This window comes from Haplochromis burtoni, unplaced genomic scaffold (genome assembly GCF_018398535.1).
Source record: "Haplochromis burtoni strain Fernald_Lab_line unplaced genomic scaffold, NCSU_Asbu1 Contig_236, whole genome shotgun sequence".
Classification (NCBI taxonomy): domain Eukaryota; kingdom Metazoa; phylum Chordata; class Actinopteri; order Cichliformes; family Cichlidae; genus Haplochromis; species Haplochromis burtoni.
In genome coordinates, this window is record NW_024582597.1 from 766,379 (window position 1) to 783,511 (window position 17,133).

Below are 17,133 nucleotides of genomic sequence, written 5' to 3' on the forward strand. Positions count from 1 at the left end.
AATGCTCCAGTCACACAAGTACAGGAGCATTGGGCAGAGGAAAGACTTGAAGAGAGACAGGGGTTAATAGGGTAAAAAGAGGCATCAAAAGCATTTGGATACACTGGAAATACATCGTAGCTACCCTGAATCTTTAAAGACATGGTCACCTAATACCCTATCTATTCCATCTATTCCTCTTATCCAATTCAGGTTTACCCTATATCCCAGCTGAAATAGGGTGAGATGCTGGGTACAAGTCACTAGCCTGTCACAGGACTAACACATAGAGATAGACAATCATTCATACTCACAAACACAATTTAGATTCACCATTTAACACCAATAACTGCTTGACTTTGGACTGTGAGAGGAAGCTGGAATACCCAGAGAGAACCTATGCAGACACAGGTAGAAAAAGTAAGCACCACACAGGAAGGCCCCAGTTAGATGGTTGATTTGAACCCAGAACCTTTCTGTGAGGCAACAGTGTTCACCACCATGCCACTCTTCTAGGTAGCATGAATTAAAAGAAGAAATAATAATATAAAAAATATAAAAAATTATAGTTTTTTTTTTCTAGTCAATGAAGCTCTGACATGATATACATAAATTATGAAATGTTGATTGATTGATTTACTATTTTATTAGCAGCAAGTTGTCTGCCAATTGGAAAGCTGGTGGTTCGATGCTTGGCTGTCAAATTGTGCTTGTTTGGATTCAATAAATCATTGCCAATAAATCATGCCAAAGTATCATTCTGCAAGATACTGAACTGCAATGCATTCACTGGAGTGTGAGTGAATGTTAGATTATATGGATGCCTGCATGTGTTGTACTAAGTGCTTTGAGTGCTCAAGCAGAGTAGAAAATTGCTACATTAAAAACGGTTTATTTAAATACTGGTACGCTGTAACTGATATCATTTTTTTTAATAATGCACTCGGTATATTATTCTCTAGAATGTTCTTTATTAGTAAATATATGTTACACAATGAGAAGGAATTCAGCCGGGTCTAATGAGGTTAGGACATAAGTTGAGTCTGTATATATTGTATATGTTGATAAAATCATCTGTTGATTTGTGCTAATTTGGATTCAACAAATCAGTATCGACATTGCCAAAGATAAACATTATTTTTGTGGGTGTTTTTGGTAAAATTTTATTCCAGGTCTTTCTTCCAACTATTAAATGCAACTATACTAGAGCCTGTTGTTCTACAAATTACAATAACCTTTTTCTTTTTTCATATAAAAATTTCAGTTGTGACACATTTCAAATGATATAGCTATTGTATTAAAATATGTGCAAAGTGACTGGGGTAGTTTGATGTTGTGAAAGTTGGCCTACAGGCTTCTGTTGTTATTAAAGTGTAAAACTGTGAAGTATTGAAAATTTATCTTGTGTGATGGTGCTATTAAACTGGTCGTCCAGGGAGTAATAAAAACAGATTTTAATGTTGAAGAAAGAGTTATTATCAGGGTCAGTGTCATTTTGCAGTTCCTGCTGTGCAGTGAATTTGAAACTAATCAGTTCCAGACCATGTGTGTGAAATATCAGCTGCCATGGAAGAGTCATGAAGAATCATGCATCTTCTGACAAAAAAAAACCCCTCAAGTTGAATGAGAAACTTTTGTTGTCAAAAATGGTAAGATAGCATGGTCATCATGATATATTAACCAGGGCAGGATGGCAGCACAAAGATGCAACAAAAATGACTCTTTTCTGGTACCAAGGTAAGTTGTTGAGGATATCCTTAACTTTTCAGTTGCTCAACGCTACTGTCAATTGCTGCTGGCCAGCGTCATTGAAACTTTCTTTGAAGTTCACATTAGACTAACGCTTGAATGAATGAATAAACTCTCATAGAATGTTAAAATGTAATCAGTTGGTTTACATTTGACACAATTCAAATATTAGAAAATAAGCAAATGCTTACCTAATGTATTCACAGAAGAGCTCACTGGGGTGCAGTAATGTCAACTAATACAGGATTGCCTCACTTGGAATAGTCCAAGTGATATCAACTTTGATTTCCCTGTCAATTGTAAAGCCTTTATAAAGACTTTGTAAATTGTAAAGACTTTATAATTTTCTGTTCAACTATAAATCCACCTCATTTCAATGTAATTTCCTGGTCAACCATAGATCAATGAATTTTTAATAATAGATGGATGGAATTCACCACTTTGAGAGGGATGTGATGGAACAGTCCAAGTGATAGTATTAAATTCCCGGTCAACTTTAAGAGCGAGTGGTGTCAGTCCACTTTGGCGTGACTGGCTGCCAGCAGACCCTGCAGGCTCATCACCACAACCCCCTGTGGCTCCTCCACCATGGCTGCTGGGTGACCCCACGTCTGGGGCTCTCCTAAGCTCTCCTGTACATTGGTACAGAGTGGACCAATCCCCAAGCCCAGAGGCCTGAGGTCCGAAGGCCCCCCACCTCCCGGAAGGGGCCCAACTGGGCCATGCCACACTAGGTAGCCACCGGGAGTGAGCCGGTACATACCTGAGCGCCTGGCCCCAAACACCCAGAACCACCAATGCACCAATGTCTGAGGGCATCAGCCAACGACAGATAGTGTGGTGGGGGAGATAGGCCCCCACACCTGGGAGGGCCTGAGATGTTCCCAGAGAGGTGGAGTATAAGACTTGACCTGACATATAGACACAGACAAACAGGCACACACAGACACAAGTGTACATTCCCACTCTCATGCGCACATATACAAATACTTGTCACTCACCAAACGTGGAGACAAACATAAATGGACACTGTACACACACTCACAATCCCTAAACATACTCTATACCCTAGGTCCAGGCACCTTCACCCTCAGAGGGGTGATGGTACCTAGACCCAGGAGATGATACCCTGTTCCCTGGGGTGGAAACAAGCAGGCCGCCCCCGCCCCCAGCAGCAGGGAGGCCCCACATCCAGACCCCAATCAGATGGCAATTCCTCCGTACACCCCCTGCCCCGATGGTAAACAGAGAACGGGGTGCGAATAGAATAGAATAAACCTTTATTATCCCACGGATGAGAAATTTCGGTGTTACAGAGCTCTTACAGCAAAGGACAATAAAATATAAAAGGAAGACACAAGGTGGTAAACAAACAAGCTGGTGAGTAAGATGACCAAAAGAATGTTAAGCTGCATTATAGAGTCTGACAGCTGCTGGTAAGAATGACCTGCGGTAGCGCTCCTTCCTACACTGTGGGTGTAAAACTCGACTGCTGAACGAGCTGCTCAGCGCTCATACGGTTTCATGCAGGGGGTGGGAGGTGTTGTCCATGATGGATATTAGCTTAGACAACATCCTCTCCTCCCCAACCTGCTCGATGGACTTCAGCGGACAGTCCAGGACAGAGCTGGCCCTCCTGACTAGTTTGTTGAGTTTCCCCCTGTCCCTCTCTGCCATTCCACCACTCATGCAGACCACAGCATAGAAAATAGCAGACACCACCACAGTGTCGGAAAATGTCCTCATGAGTGTCCTGTTCACCCTGAAGGATCTCACCCGCCGTAGCAGGTGGAGACGACTTAAACCCTTTTTGTAAAGTGCATTTGTGTTTGTGGACCAGTCCAGTTTGTAGTTGAGGTGAACACCCAGGTATTTGTACTCCTCCACCGTTTCAATGTCCAATTCCTGGATGTTCACTGGTGTAATAGGGGGTGGCTTCTTGCTGAAGTCAATCACCAGCTCCTTTGTCTTGCTGGCATTGATGCAAAGATCTGTTCTGTTCGCACCAGTTGACGAAGTCATTGACGACCCCACTGTATTTCCCTCCGACACCTGACCCACAATGGCGGTGTCATCTGACAACTTCTGGAGATGGCAAGTGTCCGTGTTATAACTGTAGTCCGCAGTGTACAGGGTGAAGCGAAAAGGGGCGAGTACTGTTCCTTGTGGGGCCCCCGTGCTACAGACTACCACCTCAGAAACACAGTCCCGCAGCCTCACATACTGGGGTCTACTGGTGAGGTAGTCAATAATCCATGAGGACAGCTGATGGTCCACTCCAGCTCCCTGCATCTTCTCCCTTAGCACTGAGGGTTGGATTGTATTGAAGGCACTGGAGAAATCAAAAAAACATGACTCAGTGTGCACCTGGTGCTCTCCAGATGAGAGAAGGACCGATGCAGCAGGTAGGTGACAGCGTCATCCGCCCCGATGTTCAGCTGGTAGGTAAACTGCAGCGAGTCTAGATCTCTCCCGACTAGTGGGCAAAGGTGGTGTAGTATGATACTCTCCATGGTCTTCATCAGGTGTGAAGTCAGGGCAACGGGTCTGATAAACAGAACATTTGCATAATGACTGAAACCAGCCCACTGAAGGAACAGTGGGCTGGTTGGACTAAAGAAGTCACTTGGATGAGTGATGAAACCTTTCTCCCACTGAAAACGCTACATCCAGATGAACAGAATCAACTTTTGGAGATTTACTTACCTGGATGATTGAGAATGCATCAAGACAATTATTTTGAAATAACTAAAGAAGATAACATATTTTAACAATTAGAAAATACGGTATTATAATTAAATAAAACATTATGGCACAGTTATTTTTGTAAGTCACACATTTCTAACTTTTAGAGACACCTGACTCTCACAGAAACAGAAATCCTTCTTGAGTCTTGGTAATTCATCAAATCACTGTGTGGTCTCTGCAGGAGGAAAAGGATAAAAAAAAATACATGTAATAAATGAAAACAGACATGAGCAGAAATCTGGTTTTATGAGCTGGCTTAAAATAAACAGAGGCTTAAATTTATATGGCCTATGCAGTAAAAGTAAGTCATAAATACTGCAGGATCCATTTTCCTTACACACACACGTAATTAGCAAAACGTGATGTTTTCAAATTAAAAAAAGAAAAATATGCCATCATGATAATGAAACCCACATGAAACATGTTCACATATCAAATGAAATCAAGTGTTATGAAAAGACAAAATAACTACATTTGCTGTACAAAGACAGCCAGTTTTCTGTTATCTTATAGCCAGAAGCTGCTATAACCGAATCAGCAGTGTTCTTTTAGAATTTGATCAAACTGTTCCAGGTGAGATTAGTGACACTGGCTTATAAGATGATATTCAATTGAGCTCCTATTGCTTTTTGCGTAGCAGTCGCTGACCCAAGGCAAGATTGGCACTGCCAGAGTAAAAACATTGCTCGGAACTGGGTTAATGCGAGTGTGTGTCTGTTTATCTGTCTGCACACACACATAGCTTCCCCATCACAAAAAAAAAATGTGTTAAAAACCAAACAAACAAACAAAAATGTGTCTAGAGACCAGGAGTAAAACCCTCCTCAAGGCAATAATATACACTGAATCCAATTTCTGGACTTTATCTTCATTTTTTAATACATTATCGTATAAGTTTCTTTCCATAAAATGCACTGTTGCATAAAAAGGGAAGGTAAAAGAGGATGAAGAGCCTGGGAACTTATTTTTATTTCTGTGCCTGTTTCTGCTCAACTTCATGTTTTTTTTTTTTACTGTAACTTAGAAACTAAAATTACTGTCAACAACTGTTGACTCAGTGCTGATGCTTGCCTTTTGGTCACATTTGAGCCAGACTTCATTTGCTGCTACATGTTCCTCTATCAGTCAGTTTTGTTTGACTGATTTCCATTTCTTTTCCCATATAGAGATTTTGAACCATTGTGACTGATATTTTTGGTACTTGAGACTTCAAAACGTGACCATCAGACGGCAACACAGGTTAGTGGACTCTTAACCATCTTTGAATAAAATTGTGTTTTCCTTTGAATTAATGTGAATGTGGTTTTGGGTTTTCTTTATTTTAAGATTTAGATTGAAATAAATAAAATCAAATTCTGGGCAGAATCGACCCAGTAAAGACACCAATCCATCACACTGGGTGGCTCTGTGAAATGTCAGCTGTATAAAGACCTCCACCATGGTACTTCATACTACACCAGAGTCATTAACTGATAGATCAACAAATAAATGGGAGAAAAGTTCTTATTTTTTCATTATCTACTACAGACAATTCTGAAAAAGGGACATCTGTCAATTAACAAAAACTTTGTTTTATATTTGCATGACATCTGACCGATGAGCTACTAGAACCATTTATTTAATTTTACACATTTATTTATTCATGACAGACACATGATGATGATTTCCAAATACCAAATTTTTGTTATCACTCAGATGATAAAAACCTGATTTGTGCTTTTATCAATCCTGTCTTATTTAAACAAGTTTAGAAAGGATACTGTTACACACTGCTTCCTATAAAGTGATCGTTAAGTCAAATCCTTACTTCTCCCCAGCAGTTTCTGAGAATTGTAGCCACCAAAGAGGTAGACAGCATTTATTTTAAACAAAAACTACTCCAAGAGTGCAAACCTCCACTAAGGCAGCTCACTCTCTGGGTAGTTTCTTACTTTTAAGGATATAATATTGTGTTTTGTATATATTTGTTTAGTTTGAAACCCATTTTAATATACCTGACATTTTTTTGAGTATAATTATTTTTTCTTATTTGTATTCATGTAGGTGCAGTACATGTGTGGCATTTATTTTTGTTGTTTATTAAAATTTAAAGTTAGTTATTTGCAATTGACTGGACACAAATCACTTAATCATATTATATGACATTATACTACATTATATATGTCACGAACTTGACTCCGAGCATTATTATTATATGCATTTTGGAGCCAATGCTGTATTGACTCCAAAACTCTTGAAAAGAAAGGCAGATGTGAAATGTAAATGTGAGATCAGAGGTCAAATTTGCAATGATATTTGGATGCAAACTATAATGTGATCGTTAAAATCCCACAACATCAGTATCTTCCCCTAAATGTTGGCAATACGAACAAAATCAGTAGAATATTAAACATAGTTTTAAACATATCTTCTGACTTCTTCTTCAGTGTTAGACATCCAAGGTAACGTGATATTTAGAATCCCCTTTTTTAAATTTTTGATCAATATTGTTAATTATTATTAAGTTGACCTTGATAACCCTGGTATATGTAACCAAATTATAATGTATTGTTAACATGACTCCACTTTTTAACATTACAAACATTTATCAGAATTTATTCAAATCATTTTGAGCTATTATATATTTACAGACAGAATGACACACAGACAAATGCTACCTGTTTAATGGCTATATTTTCTTATACAAGCTACAATGAGGGTCACAGCAGCCGTACTCTGGACAGCAGCCGTGTTGGTGGGACTTCAGAAGAGCGCTTCATCACCTGACAACTTTGTAGACCGATCATCCCAAAACCTCTCCTCTGTCCCAACTGACCTGCCACAGACGACTGAGTTTTTAGACCTCTCTCGCAACTACATACGTCAGCTTCACAATGGAGACTTTCAAAAAACCACTCACCTCAGGTTCCTGAATGTGTCATGGAACGGTTTGGAGAAGATCGATCCACAGACTTTTCTTGACACGCCTCTCCTGGAACATCTGGATCTGTCGCACAACAATCTCAAGAACCTCTCAGGTCAACAATACCTGCTACACACAGTGAACCTCCTGGTGCTAAACTTGGCCTTTAACAGATTTCTTACCATGACATTGGGGAGTGAGTTCAGCTCTCTTGTAAAACTGGAAAGATTAACAGTTGGAGCAAAAAACATCAGTGTGGGTGACTTCAAGAACATTGCTAAAATGAAACTACGTACATTGACGTTATTACTAGAGGATGGACTTTATTATGAAGCAGGCAGCCTGGAGGATGTTCATGCTCAAAGGCTGCAGATAGCCTTTGGACATAATCAAAAAATTGACCGTAATCTGACTGCTGATGCTCTGTCTCTGTTTGCTGAAGTGGAGATAATGAATATGATAAATGGCTACAAAGACCTAAGTAAGCAGCTAAGAGAGACGGTGAAAATCCACACAACGAGTTTTTATCTCACCAACATAACAATTAAATGGCAAGACTTAACTGAATATGTAAATGTGGCTCTAAATACAACTTTGAAACATCTTCATGCCTCTGAAATGAACATAAAGAAGCCTCCTCAAGACAAAACAGAAGTGATCAAAACATCACAGGTGATTTCTTTCACAGCCAGCCAGGCAGTGGTAACAAGTTTCTTCTTCTCACAGGAGGCTTTATACAACTTTTTCATCAGCATGCCAGTGGAGAGTGTTGCGATTACTGACACGCCAATAATACACATGACCTGTCCCAAGTCACAGAGTCCAATACGCCAGCTGGATTTTTCTAATTGTGCTATGTCTGATTCCATCTTCTCAAGTGCGGTGGGTAAAAACGTAGTTGAATGTCAGAACCTGCGTAACCTGAAGAACTTGACTCTGGTAGGCAACAGTCTTAAAAAACTTGAGATACTGAGCCAACGTTTTCGATACATGTCGTCCCTGCAACATCTGGACCTCAGCGTCAACTCCATAGGGTATGACCAGTCATCACAGTGCATCTGGCCAGCAAGCATCACCAATATAAATCTGTCTTCTAATAGTTTGACCGACTCAGTTTTTCAATGTCTACCAAATGGGACACAGATACTGGACCTCCAGAACAACCAGATTTCGGTGGTTCCGCAATCCATCTTCAAACTGAGAAACCTTTCAACTCTGAATCTAAATGCTAACCGGCTGCGGGACCTGCCAGGTTGTGGCACTTTCCCCACACTCCACAAGCTTCTGCTCAGGTCAAATTCTCTCCATGCCCCATCTGTGAACATATTGGAAAGCTGTCCCGAACTACATATCCTAGATGTCAGTTTTAACCCCTTCACCTGTACCTGCACTCTCAGAGGTTTCATAAAGCTTGCTATCAAATCTGAAAAGAACAACAACAACCAATCAGGTATTGAGCTGCTGAATTGGCCACAGGGCTATTACTGCACATACCCGGAGGACGTTAGAAACTCAACTTTAAGAGACATCTCGATCCCAGAGGTCTCCTGCAGCAATGGCCTTCTAGTGGTTGCAATTTTGGTTCCAGCAGGGACACTGATTATTTTCATTGTGATTTTGTGTCACTGTTTGGATGTTCCCTGGTACACGGGCATGATCTGGCAGTGGACAAGAGCCAAACATCGTGCAAGAATGCAGCAAGCTCGGCCCGAGGATCTGGTGGGTCTGGAGTTCCACGCGTTTGTGTCTTATAGCCAGCACGATGTTGACTGGGTGCGCAATTCCCTTCTTCCCAACCTCGAAGGCCCCGCAGGAGGGCTTAGAATCTGTCATCACGAGAAAGATTTTGTGCCGGGAAAGACGATCATTGAGAACATCATCAGCTGTGTGGAGAAATGCAGGCGCTCTGTGTTTGTCCTCTCTGCTCACTTTGTCAAGAGCGAGTGGTGTCATTACGAGCTCTACTTCGCCACCCACCAACGTCTCACTCTGGGCTCAGACAGCATTGTACTGGTACTGCTTGAGCCTCTGCCTCAATACCTAATCCCATCCAAGTACTACCAGCTGAAGTCCATGATGAACCGCCACACATATCTGGAGTGGCCTCAAGACAGGGCAAAACAAAGGTTATTCTGGGCTAACCTCAGAGCTGCCCTACAGACTGACCTGCCAAATGCTCCAGTCGCACAAGTACAGGAGCATTGGGCAGAGGAAAGACTTGAAGAGGGACACAGATAAAAGGGGTAAAAAAAGGGCTACAAAAGTATTTGGATACACTGGAAATACGTCATAGCTACCCTGCACCTTTAAAGACCGGGCACCTTTTAGGGTTAATTTATCTCATTTGTTTAATTAGCATTTAATGACCATCTGATATGATTGCAATGTATAAATTATGAAATAACACATAAACTTGTTTAAACCATTCAAGTAACATTTAATGGAAACATCCATACAAACTAACAATTTGATTCAAGATTGTAGCAAAAACATTAACCTAACAAAAAGTATCAAAAATGCACTTCTGTCATTACTGACTCCGGCAAGACATCACAATATGAAATGTGGTGGTTATTTATGTTACCATCTCAACTTTGTACCACTGATGAAGAAAAAATACACATACTGTAATGTGAAAATGAAAGCAGTTGTCTATCAGTATTGTTGCTAACACTCTAAAAAGAGAAGTTCACTATGAAGGTAAAGAATAAGCCTGCATGTTAAGAGTTCAGTGCTGGCTGAGAAAGACAAGAGAGCTGGAAATGTGTCTGCAGAGAATCAGCTTTCTTGGTCATTAAGTCAGTCCACTTGCATTTAAATTGTGCCTGAAACCTCACAAGCTAAAATCCAGGTGTCAGGGAAGCGACTGGATGATGATTATTTTCTCATTAATGCAGAAACGGTGAAGCACAGCAAGCAAGTTTTCCCCACAACGTGACACCTGCCTCTCCATGGCCAGACGGAAATCCTCCTTCACTCCTTTGGTGATTCCTCGAGTCACTGTGTGGTGTCTGGAAGAGGAAAAAGACTTTTTTTTAAAAAATAAATGCAAACATAGACATGGTCAGAGGGGTTTTATGAGATACCTTAAAATAAACAGAGGCTTAGATTATATAACCTATGCAATAAAAATAACTCATAAATACTTCAGGTTACATTTTCCTTACACACACACATAAATCAGCCAAACAGCATTTTCAGTCTTTTCAAATAAAACATAAAACATTCCATTATATTAATAATCAAAACCACATGAAACATGTCCACACATGAAATGAGATCAAGAGTTATGACAAGGCAAAATAACTAAATTCACTATACAAAAACACCAACATCGTCTTCTGTAACAACAACAGTGATGACCACAGAAAGGCGAGTAATGGCTCAAATAAACAAACGCCGACAGAAATCAAAGAACGACTAACTCTTGATGTAAAATGACAGGCCCAAATTAAAACTGGGGGATGACAAGCCTTGAAGCTGGGGATGAAGGAAGGGTGACTGGTGGGGTGGTAGGGGCGGGATGGGGACTGTGGGAGGAGGGGCCTGGGGTACCTGTCCATCGTCTGCACCCCTTGTAGCAGGAGAGTATTTAACTCCACCCCCAGGGCAGGGCTAGGGTTCCTGAGGGACAGCAACATTCAACAACTGTCAGTGAGGGTGCATTCAAACGTCTGAACTTCTACAGTAATGAACGAAGGAGTCAGAAAACAGTTTTTTCTTTCTTCACTTAAACCATGAACTCCTCTTTATAAACGCCCACTCCATTTACAGCTTTTTCAGTTTAAAAGGTCAATTTTTCCCCACAGGCCTTGTCTATGTAGATCAGTCAGTAGCACTGTCCTCTTTTAAAAGCACACCAACAGAAAGGGAGAGTGCAGTCACGATGCCAACTAAAGAAAAGCTCATAATGGGAAGGAGGTTGCTTACTTGATCAGCATTCCCTGATTGGGCAGCAGCTCCAGCTGAATTCTACCTCCTTCTGGAGTACGCAGGTATGCAAACTCTTCCAGCATGTCAATGTCTGAGAAAAACCATGAGTTTAAGGAAACCAACATCCAACACATAAAGGAATCACAAAGAGAACTGTCTATCTACACCAAAATAAAGGCAAGAAATCAAGGCAAAAAGGATACTGGTGACATAGTTGAAGAAATTCTCATACTGGAAGCTGCCTTGTTGGCATATTTTGTCCACTGCCTTTAAAAACAGCATCTCGCCCTGTGGCCAGTCGTACTGCAGGAGCACCACCACGTGACCAAGGGACAGGTCGTCACGACTGTCAGTGAAGGCACGTAGCTGATTGGCCAAAAAAGGGGGGGAAAAGGAAGCAAAGATTGTCACAGTCTCATTAAGCCTTACAGCACAGAGCATGTCTCCTCAAAGTCTGCATAGGAAAACGTATCCAAGCCCTTGCACCCACTTATTTCCACAGATGTATCCTGTCTATGTACCTTAAAGCAGGCAAGCATCAGCTGGAGACAGAACGGCAGCACAGATTTGCTGGTGCATGGAAGTAATCGCAAGTCATTACCTGGTTAAAACCAAAGAACAGGGAATGTTAACAGTACTCAAAGCAACATATAAATACAGACGCCACAAACGTAGTCATATCTCAAATTAGCGGAAAAAAAAAATCAAAACTGTTCATGAACAGAATCAGTGAGTAGATTCAGGAAACTTTTACCTTTCCTCGTTTTGGTCTTGACTCTAACCGGATCCTCTGGGGTCTTTGGTGCTTCCTGGTTTGGGGGTACTAGGCCACTGACAACTTCAAGCAGCTTCTCACAGGCCATCTGTCAAAAGAAACAGCACCATACAAAACTATTACACACAATTTGACTGGACAAAGGACATGTTGTTAGGCTAAGAAACTTATACTAATATAGTAAAACTGACTAAATGACAGAGCTGTGATGGACCAGGTCTGTCAGCTTGGTTTAGAGAAAATTGAATAAAAGTGATGCAAGTTGTTCTAAACACCTGAATTTAATCTAGGACATTTTAACCCATTTTAACTGTAGTGCCACCTTCAGGCCAGTTGGTGTCACTGATTTGTTTTTCATACATGGCCTGCAAAACATTTTATTATACAATCACATATTTTAAGTAAATATATATGTAAAAAAACAAAAACAAATAAATTATACATGACCAATTACAAATCAAAAGTTTCAATGTGAATCAATAAATGTTACAGTAAAGTATATTTCCTGCCAGCTGTGCTTTCATAAAATAAAAATAAAAAAGTTGAAATATTCAATCAATTACTGTCTTTATTTTCTTTATTTAAGTTTTCTGCCTTAATATTGTGTGCACATTCCCAAATTCAGTTCATCACTTCTCTCAGCTACATTTGTTTTAAAACATACTGTATAAATACATTTGACATGATTTATGAAAAAGAAAGGCATATAAGCATATGCATGTCTCCTGACAAAACCAAAATAATGTACGCTAAGAGTGTGTTTGTGTGCATGTGTATACCCTGTACTCTCCCAGGGCGTAGTGGCAGGATGCCTGCTGTATGAAGGCCCTGTGGTGCTCCAGACTGGCCTGACCTGAGGGACTCTGTGGCCCAGGCTGAGGCTGCTGCACTGCAGCCATCTGGTGCAGGCTAGAGAGGGCCTTGCGGTACTGTCCCTGGAGATAATACATTAGCACATAATCAGTATATAACCAAAGACAACTTAGAAAAGATATTATATCCAAATGTTGATTAATGTGTTAGCTTAAGTGTATTTAAATTATATTAAAATAGCCAGTTTCATCTGCCAACTTCAGCCAGTTGTGTTTAGTTTTATTGCGTGCATTTGCCTCATTCTTTAAATTCTATATAACTTAAAATGTACACTCTCCAGCCACTTTATTAGGTATATCTGTAGGTCAGAGGCAAAGGTCCAGATGGCTTTGAGCTGATAGGAAGATGATGGTAACTCAAAAAACCCCAGAGAGGATCATTTAAAAGCCACAGCCTAACTGAGTACTCTTGCTGACCATCTCCATCCCTTTATTGCCACAGTAGCCATCTTCTGATTTCTCTGGTTGTTTCCAGCAGAATTTTTGAAGGCAAAGTGGTCAGTGAGTGCCTGCATCTGTATAATCTGTTCTTTCTTATGCAATAATTGCATTTCCCAACATTGATCGGGGCTATTTAATTCAAAGCAGTATTAAAATGATGGCATATTTTGATCCTAAAGCTAAGATAATAAGCTAAAGATGCTGCTGCTAACAAATAAAAGGGATGCAGATGATTTGTCACAAACAGAAAAGGTAAATTAAAAACGACTCTTGCCTGGTATATAATCATGTCAGTGAGGAATATTCGGAACCACAGCCAGCTGTCTGTCTTCCACGCAGCGCAGATCTTCTTAAACTCTTTGAGAGACATTAAAATGTACAATTTTCAGCTGTTCTGATAACAACCTTTTGATGTAGTGACAACATGACTGAACATAAAAATCTCCTACCAGCTTCCAGACCATCATGGGAGTGAAGAAGGTCCCAGCTTTCTCTCGCTGTGCGAAAGCTCTCCAAAGTCTCTGACCAGTTGGTCATGTCATTCTTGTTTACTAAAATGTGTCGACCACGGCCTTTCCCCAAACCTTCCTCATCATCTGAGCTCTATAATGACACACAGATCCAAATGTAATCAAAAGAATTTCCCAATCTGGGATAATTAAAGTGTCTTACTTATATCTGAACTTTTCTCACCATAGTCTTCTCTCTTCCATCTGCTAGTTTGCGTTTCTTATGCGCATGTTTCAGTGCTCCTCGCTCCACCTCCACATCACTGTACACTGAGCTCAAATCCTCTACAAGGATCCACGGCCCGGAACTTAACCCACTGATTCCTAAAAAGAAAAAAATAACACTGAAACCTGTTTGTAACATTTTACTCAAAAGATTACCGTAGATATATTAAATGAAGATGGAGATCTACAAAGGTAGAAGCTAACCGTGGAACAGTGCAGGCTGTATAGCTGAGACGTAGAAGAAGGCACTACGGAAGAGGACAAGTGCAGCGCAGATGACCACCTGACTGCAGCACCGGGCCCTCGTCTCTCCTTCTAGACCAGGCAGGTAGCGACACAGCTCCTTCACTCTCTGCAGCATCTCAATATAACTCCTACAGTGCAAATAAACACATGAAAACATTCCTTTGAAAAATTTAATTTTAAATAATCACTTCAAAGTCATTGAACGATCCACATTTTAACCATCTATTATTTACATTTTACATGTGGGCACATTATATTTGTTTTATTATGTGTTTGTTTTTGTTTGTTTTTGATTAAATTAAGATTTTTTTTTACTTATTACCCACAATGTAACTCATATGTAATTTTAAAAAAGGCATTCTTCCTGGGGTCCTTAAACACTCAACCCAACATTTACAACACATGAACATAAAACAAGAAGGTAGCAGATAGCATTCAGTTTCTCAGAGAAAACATAAATACCTCATAAAAAGCTCACAGCATAACAAAGCACATGAGAAAAAACCAAAAAGACACAATTAAAAGAAGCCATAATTAACAACTGCAACAGTATTCCTGTACCATTTATAATTCTGCATCACATATAATGTAGTAACAAAATTCAACAATGCCACTTGCACAGTGTACTTACTAAACTAATGGACTGATAAGCACCCTTCTGGCTGAGCACTCAAAGTGCTCTATCAAATCGCACAAACATTCATACAGCCCTTTTACCTATGCCTAAGTGCTTTCTAGCATTCACACACCAACCAGCACTCTGATGGACGCTCTGACAGAAACTTGCGATTCAGTCGATCCACCGACCTTCTGATTGGTAGATGACCCTCTCTACAACCTGAGCCACAACCACCCAAAGGTCATGTGCTTACAGGACCTGGTATTCCCAGGCAAACTCTCCAGGCCTGACCCCACTTAGCATCCAAATCAGACAAATCAGGTATCCCTGAGCATAGTATCCTACACTTTATGTCACCTTTGTGCAGGAACAACAGCAGTAGCTAAATAACAATGTGACAGGCCAAGTGATAGATTACCTCTGTCCCTTGTCTCCATGCCACTCACATCGTGCCCCAACCACAGCAAGAATATCCAGCAGTTTCTCCCAAGGTTCTGCCACCACCGACGATTTTTCTGTCAGGCCATCAATCACGTAACGCTGGGAAGCACGTGACACACTCGGTGACTTCAGAGCCCCACCTTCTTGAGAGCCTGAAACAGAAAACAAGAAAAACAAAGTAAATAGAAAAAAATAAATACTTCAAAGGCTTCACTATAAAGCCCACTAGAGAACTGAAAATTTTAAGAGTGAAAGTGATCCCACTGTGACAGCCCTAAAATAGAAAGCAAAGAACAAGTTCACCACAGTGTATCTTCACCTTGTATCTGTCCATCCGGCGAGGGCCCACGGGTAACATAACCAATGTAGAATTCTGCTGCTTTCAACATGTATTTCTGCATTAGGCTGGCAGGCAGACGCATATCCATGTTGTTTATAACCAAAGGAAGCACATCACACACTGTAGGAGGAAAAAACTGTATGAAGCAAGTGTTGTTTGTTTTTTCAGATGAAATGAAATGGATTCAAAGACAATATGTACTCACCAAAAAGCTTCCTGAAGCAGTTGACAGGAGTCTCCAAATTCTCTGATGCCTCTGCTTCCAGCAATGTCTCTCCTAAATTGACCTAACAGCACATCAGGTTCTTTAATAGCTTTTAACATTACATATAGTTTTCAAAAGACAATGCAAATACTAATATTACACACCCCATGTTGAACCACAGACTCTGGAAAGCGCTTCAGCAGTAACAGCAGCATCTCTGCCTTCTCCAAAGTGTTGAAACACTGCTCCGTGGCTTTCAGCAGCATCTCACACTGCACTCGACCAGGCAGTGTCTCAAAAAGTCCTGAAAATAAAATAAAAAAATAGTCTTTAGATTTTCACAAGAAGCATTGTTCATTATCACACTTTTTAATGCATGCAATGAAGGGTTAAAACCCTCTCACCTCTCAGAAACTGTGCCTGCTTATCCTGAGAGTCACTCCGCAGGGCAGCTGTAATAACACTGATCTCACGCCAAACAATGGGCTGATCTGGAAAGTTTATGAACCTAAAGGGAAATCAAAACTAAGTAAGAGGTCAGACTCATGATAGGAAACTTGACATTAACGCTAAAAATGTAACTCACATGTCGTACAGCAGCCGCCCGGCTGAAGCTGTCTTTTCTGCATTACGTTCAATGATGTACATTTCATACTGTAAAAACAGGTCCAGAAACACGATGTGTAAGAAGATGTTTTTACTGACAGCTTTTGCAGCTAGAAGAGATGATTTGCGTTACCTGTATGTTGAAGTCTGCAGGGTAAAGGGTCCTGGCAGTGATGAGCCAGGCTTTGGCAGCACAGGGATCATCAGAGACCAGCTCCCGGGCTCTTTTCACCAAAAACTCACAGTCCTTTTGGGCTGACATTCTATACTTCTGGGTTTAGGTACCGGATGTGACAAAATGTCAAAATATGCATGCGTGTTTTAATGTAGCAGCCAAATGTAACGTTACAGTTAGCCACGTTAGCTAGCTAGCGTCAGCTATTTGGTTTTCAGCCGGCATATTTGCAATAACTGATCATCAGACCACCGCCTATTACCCAACTATTGTATTTCAATACAACTACTACACTTATAATGAGAAGCGAAAGCAAGTAAAAGATAAATCTCTATTTACCGACGCACTCACTAGCTTTACGATAGGGA

At 40.6% G+C, this 17,133-nt stretch overlaps 2 protein-coding genes across 5 annotated transcripts in view; one reads left to right on the forward strand and one right to left on the reverse strand.

Moving 5' to 3' along the window:
• tlr1 (toll-like receptor 1) overlaps positions 1-11,699 on the forward strand; it is a 29,155-nt gene extending 17,456 nt beyond the window's left edge. The window contains exons 1-2 of one of the 3 annotated variants that reach the window (XM_005937730.2): positions 5,574-5,715; positions 7,164-11,699. In XM_005937730.2, the coding sequence (XP_005937792.1) occupies positions 7,169-9,616 (2,448 nt within the window). In that variant the 5' untranslated portion in view covers positions 5,574-5,715; positions 7,164-7,168 and the 3' untranslated portion in view covers positions 9,617-11,699. Of the gene's footprint in view, positions 1-5,573; positions 5,716-7,162 lie in introns of those variants that run through there. The other 2 variants (XM_042226964.1, XM_005937729.3) reach the window with 2 other exon arrangements.
• On the reverse strand, positions 9,792-17,117 carry ints10 (integrator complex subunit 10). 2 transcript variants are annotated; one of them, XM_005937736.3, is made up of 18 exons: positions 16,724-17,117; positions 16,571-16,638; positions 16,389-16,492; positions 16,149-16,288; positions 15,985-16,066; positions 15,759-15,899; positions 15,417-15,591; positions 14,338-14,507; positions 14,093-14,232; positions 13,849-14,002; positions 13,674-13,756; positions 12,866-13,021; positions 12,066-12,174; positions 11,833-11,912; positions 11,515-11,677; positions 11,309-11,402; positions 10,934-11,002; positions 9,792-10,389 (listed from the first exon to the last, which is right to left on the reverse strand). In XM_005937736.3, exons 1-18 carry the CDS (start codon positions 16,850-16,852, stop codon positions 10,233-10,235), a joined length of 2,214 nt encoding a protein of 737 aa, XP_005937798.1. In that variant the 5' UTR covers positions 16,853-17,117; the 3' UTR covers positions 9,792-10,232. The 2 variants fall into 2 exon arrangements, with proteins under 2 accessions (XP_005937798.1, XP_005937799.1); XM_005937737.3 differs by lacking the exon at positions 10,934-11,002.
• Between the last annotated feature and the right edge of the window lie 16 nt (positions 17,118-17,133).

Excerpts from the sequence above, each read along its gene's own strand:
- ints10 (XM_005937736.3), bottom strand. The coding sequence starts at position 16,852 with ATGTCAGCCCAAAAGGACTGTGAGTTTTTGGTGAAAAGAGCCCGGGAG. Across the intron at positions 14,233-14,337 it reads ACAGCCTGCACTGTTCCACG|GAATCAGTGGGTTAAGTTCC; the intron begins GTTAGCTTCTAC and ends TTTTCTTTTTAG. Across the intron at positions 14,003-14,092 it reads ATGGAAGAGAGAAGACTATG|AGCTCAGATGATGAGGAAGG; the intron begins GTGAGAAAAGTT and ends GTGTCATTATAG.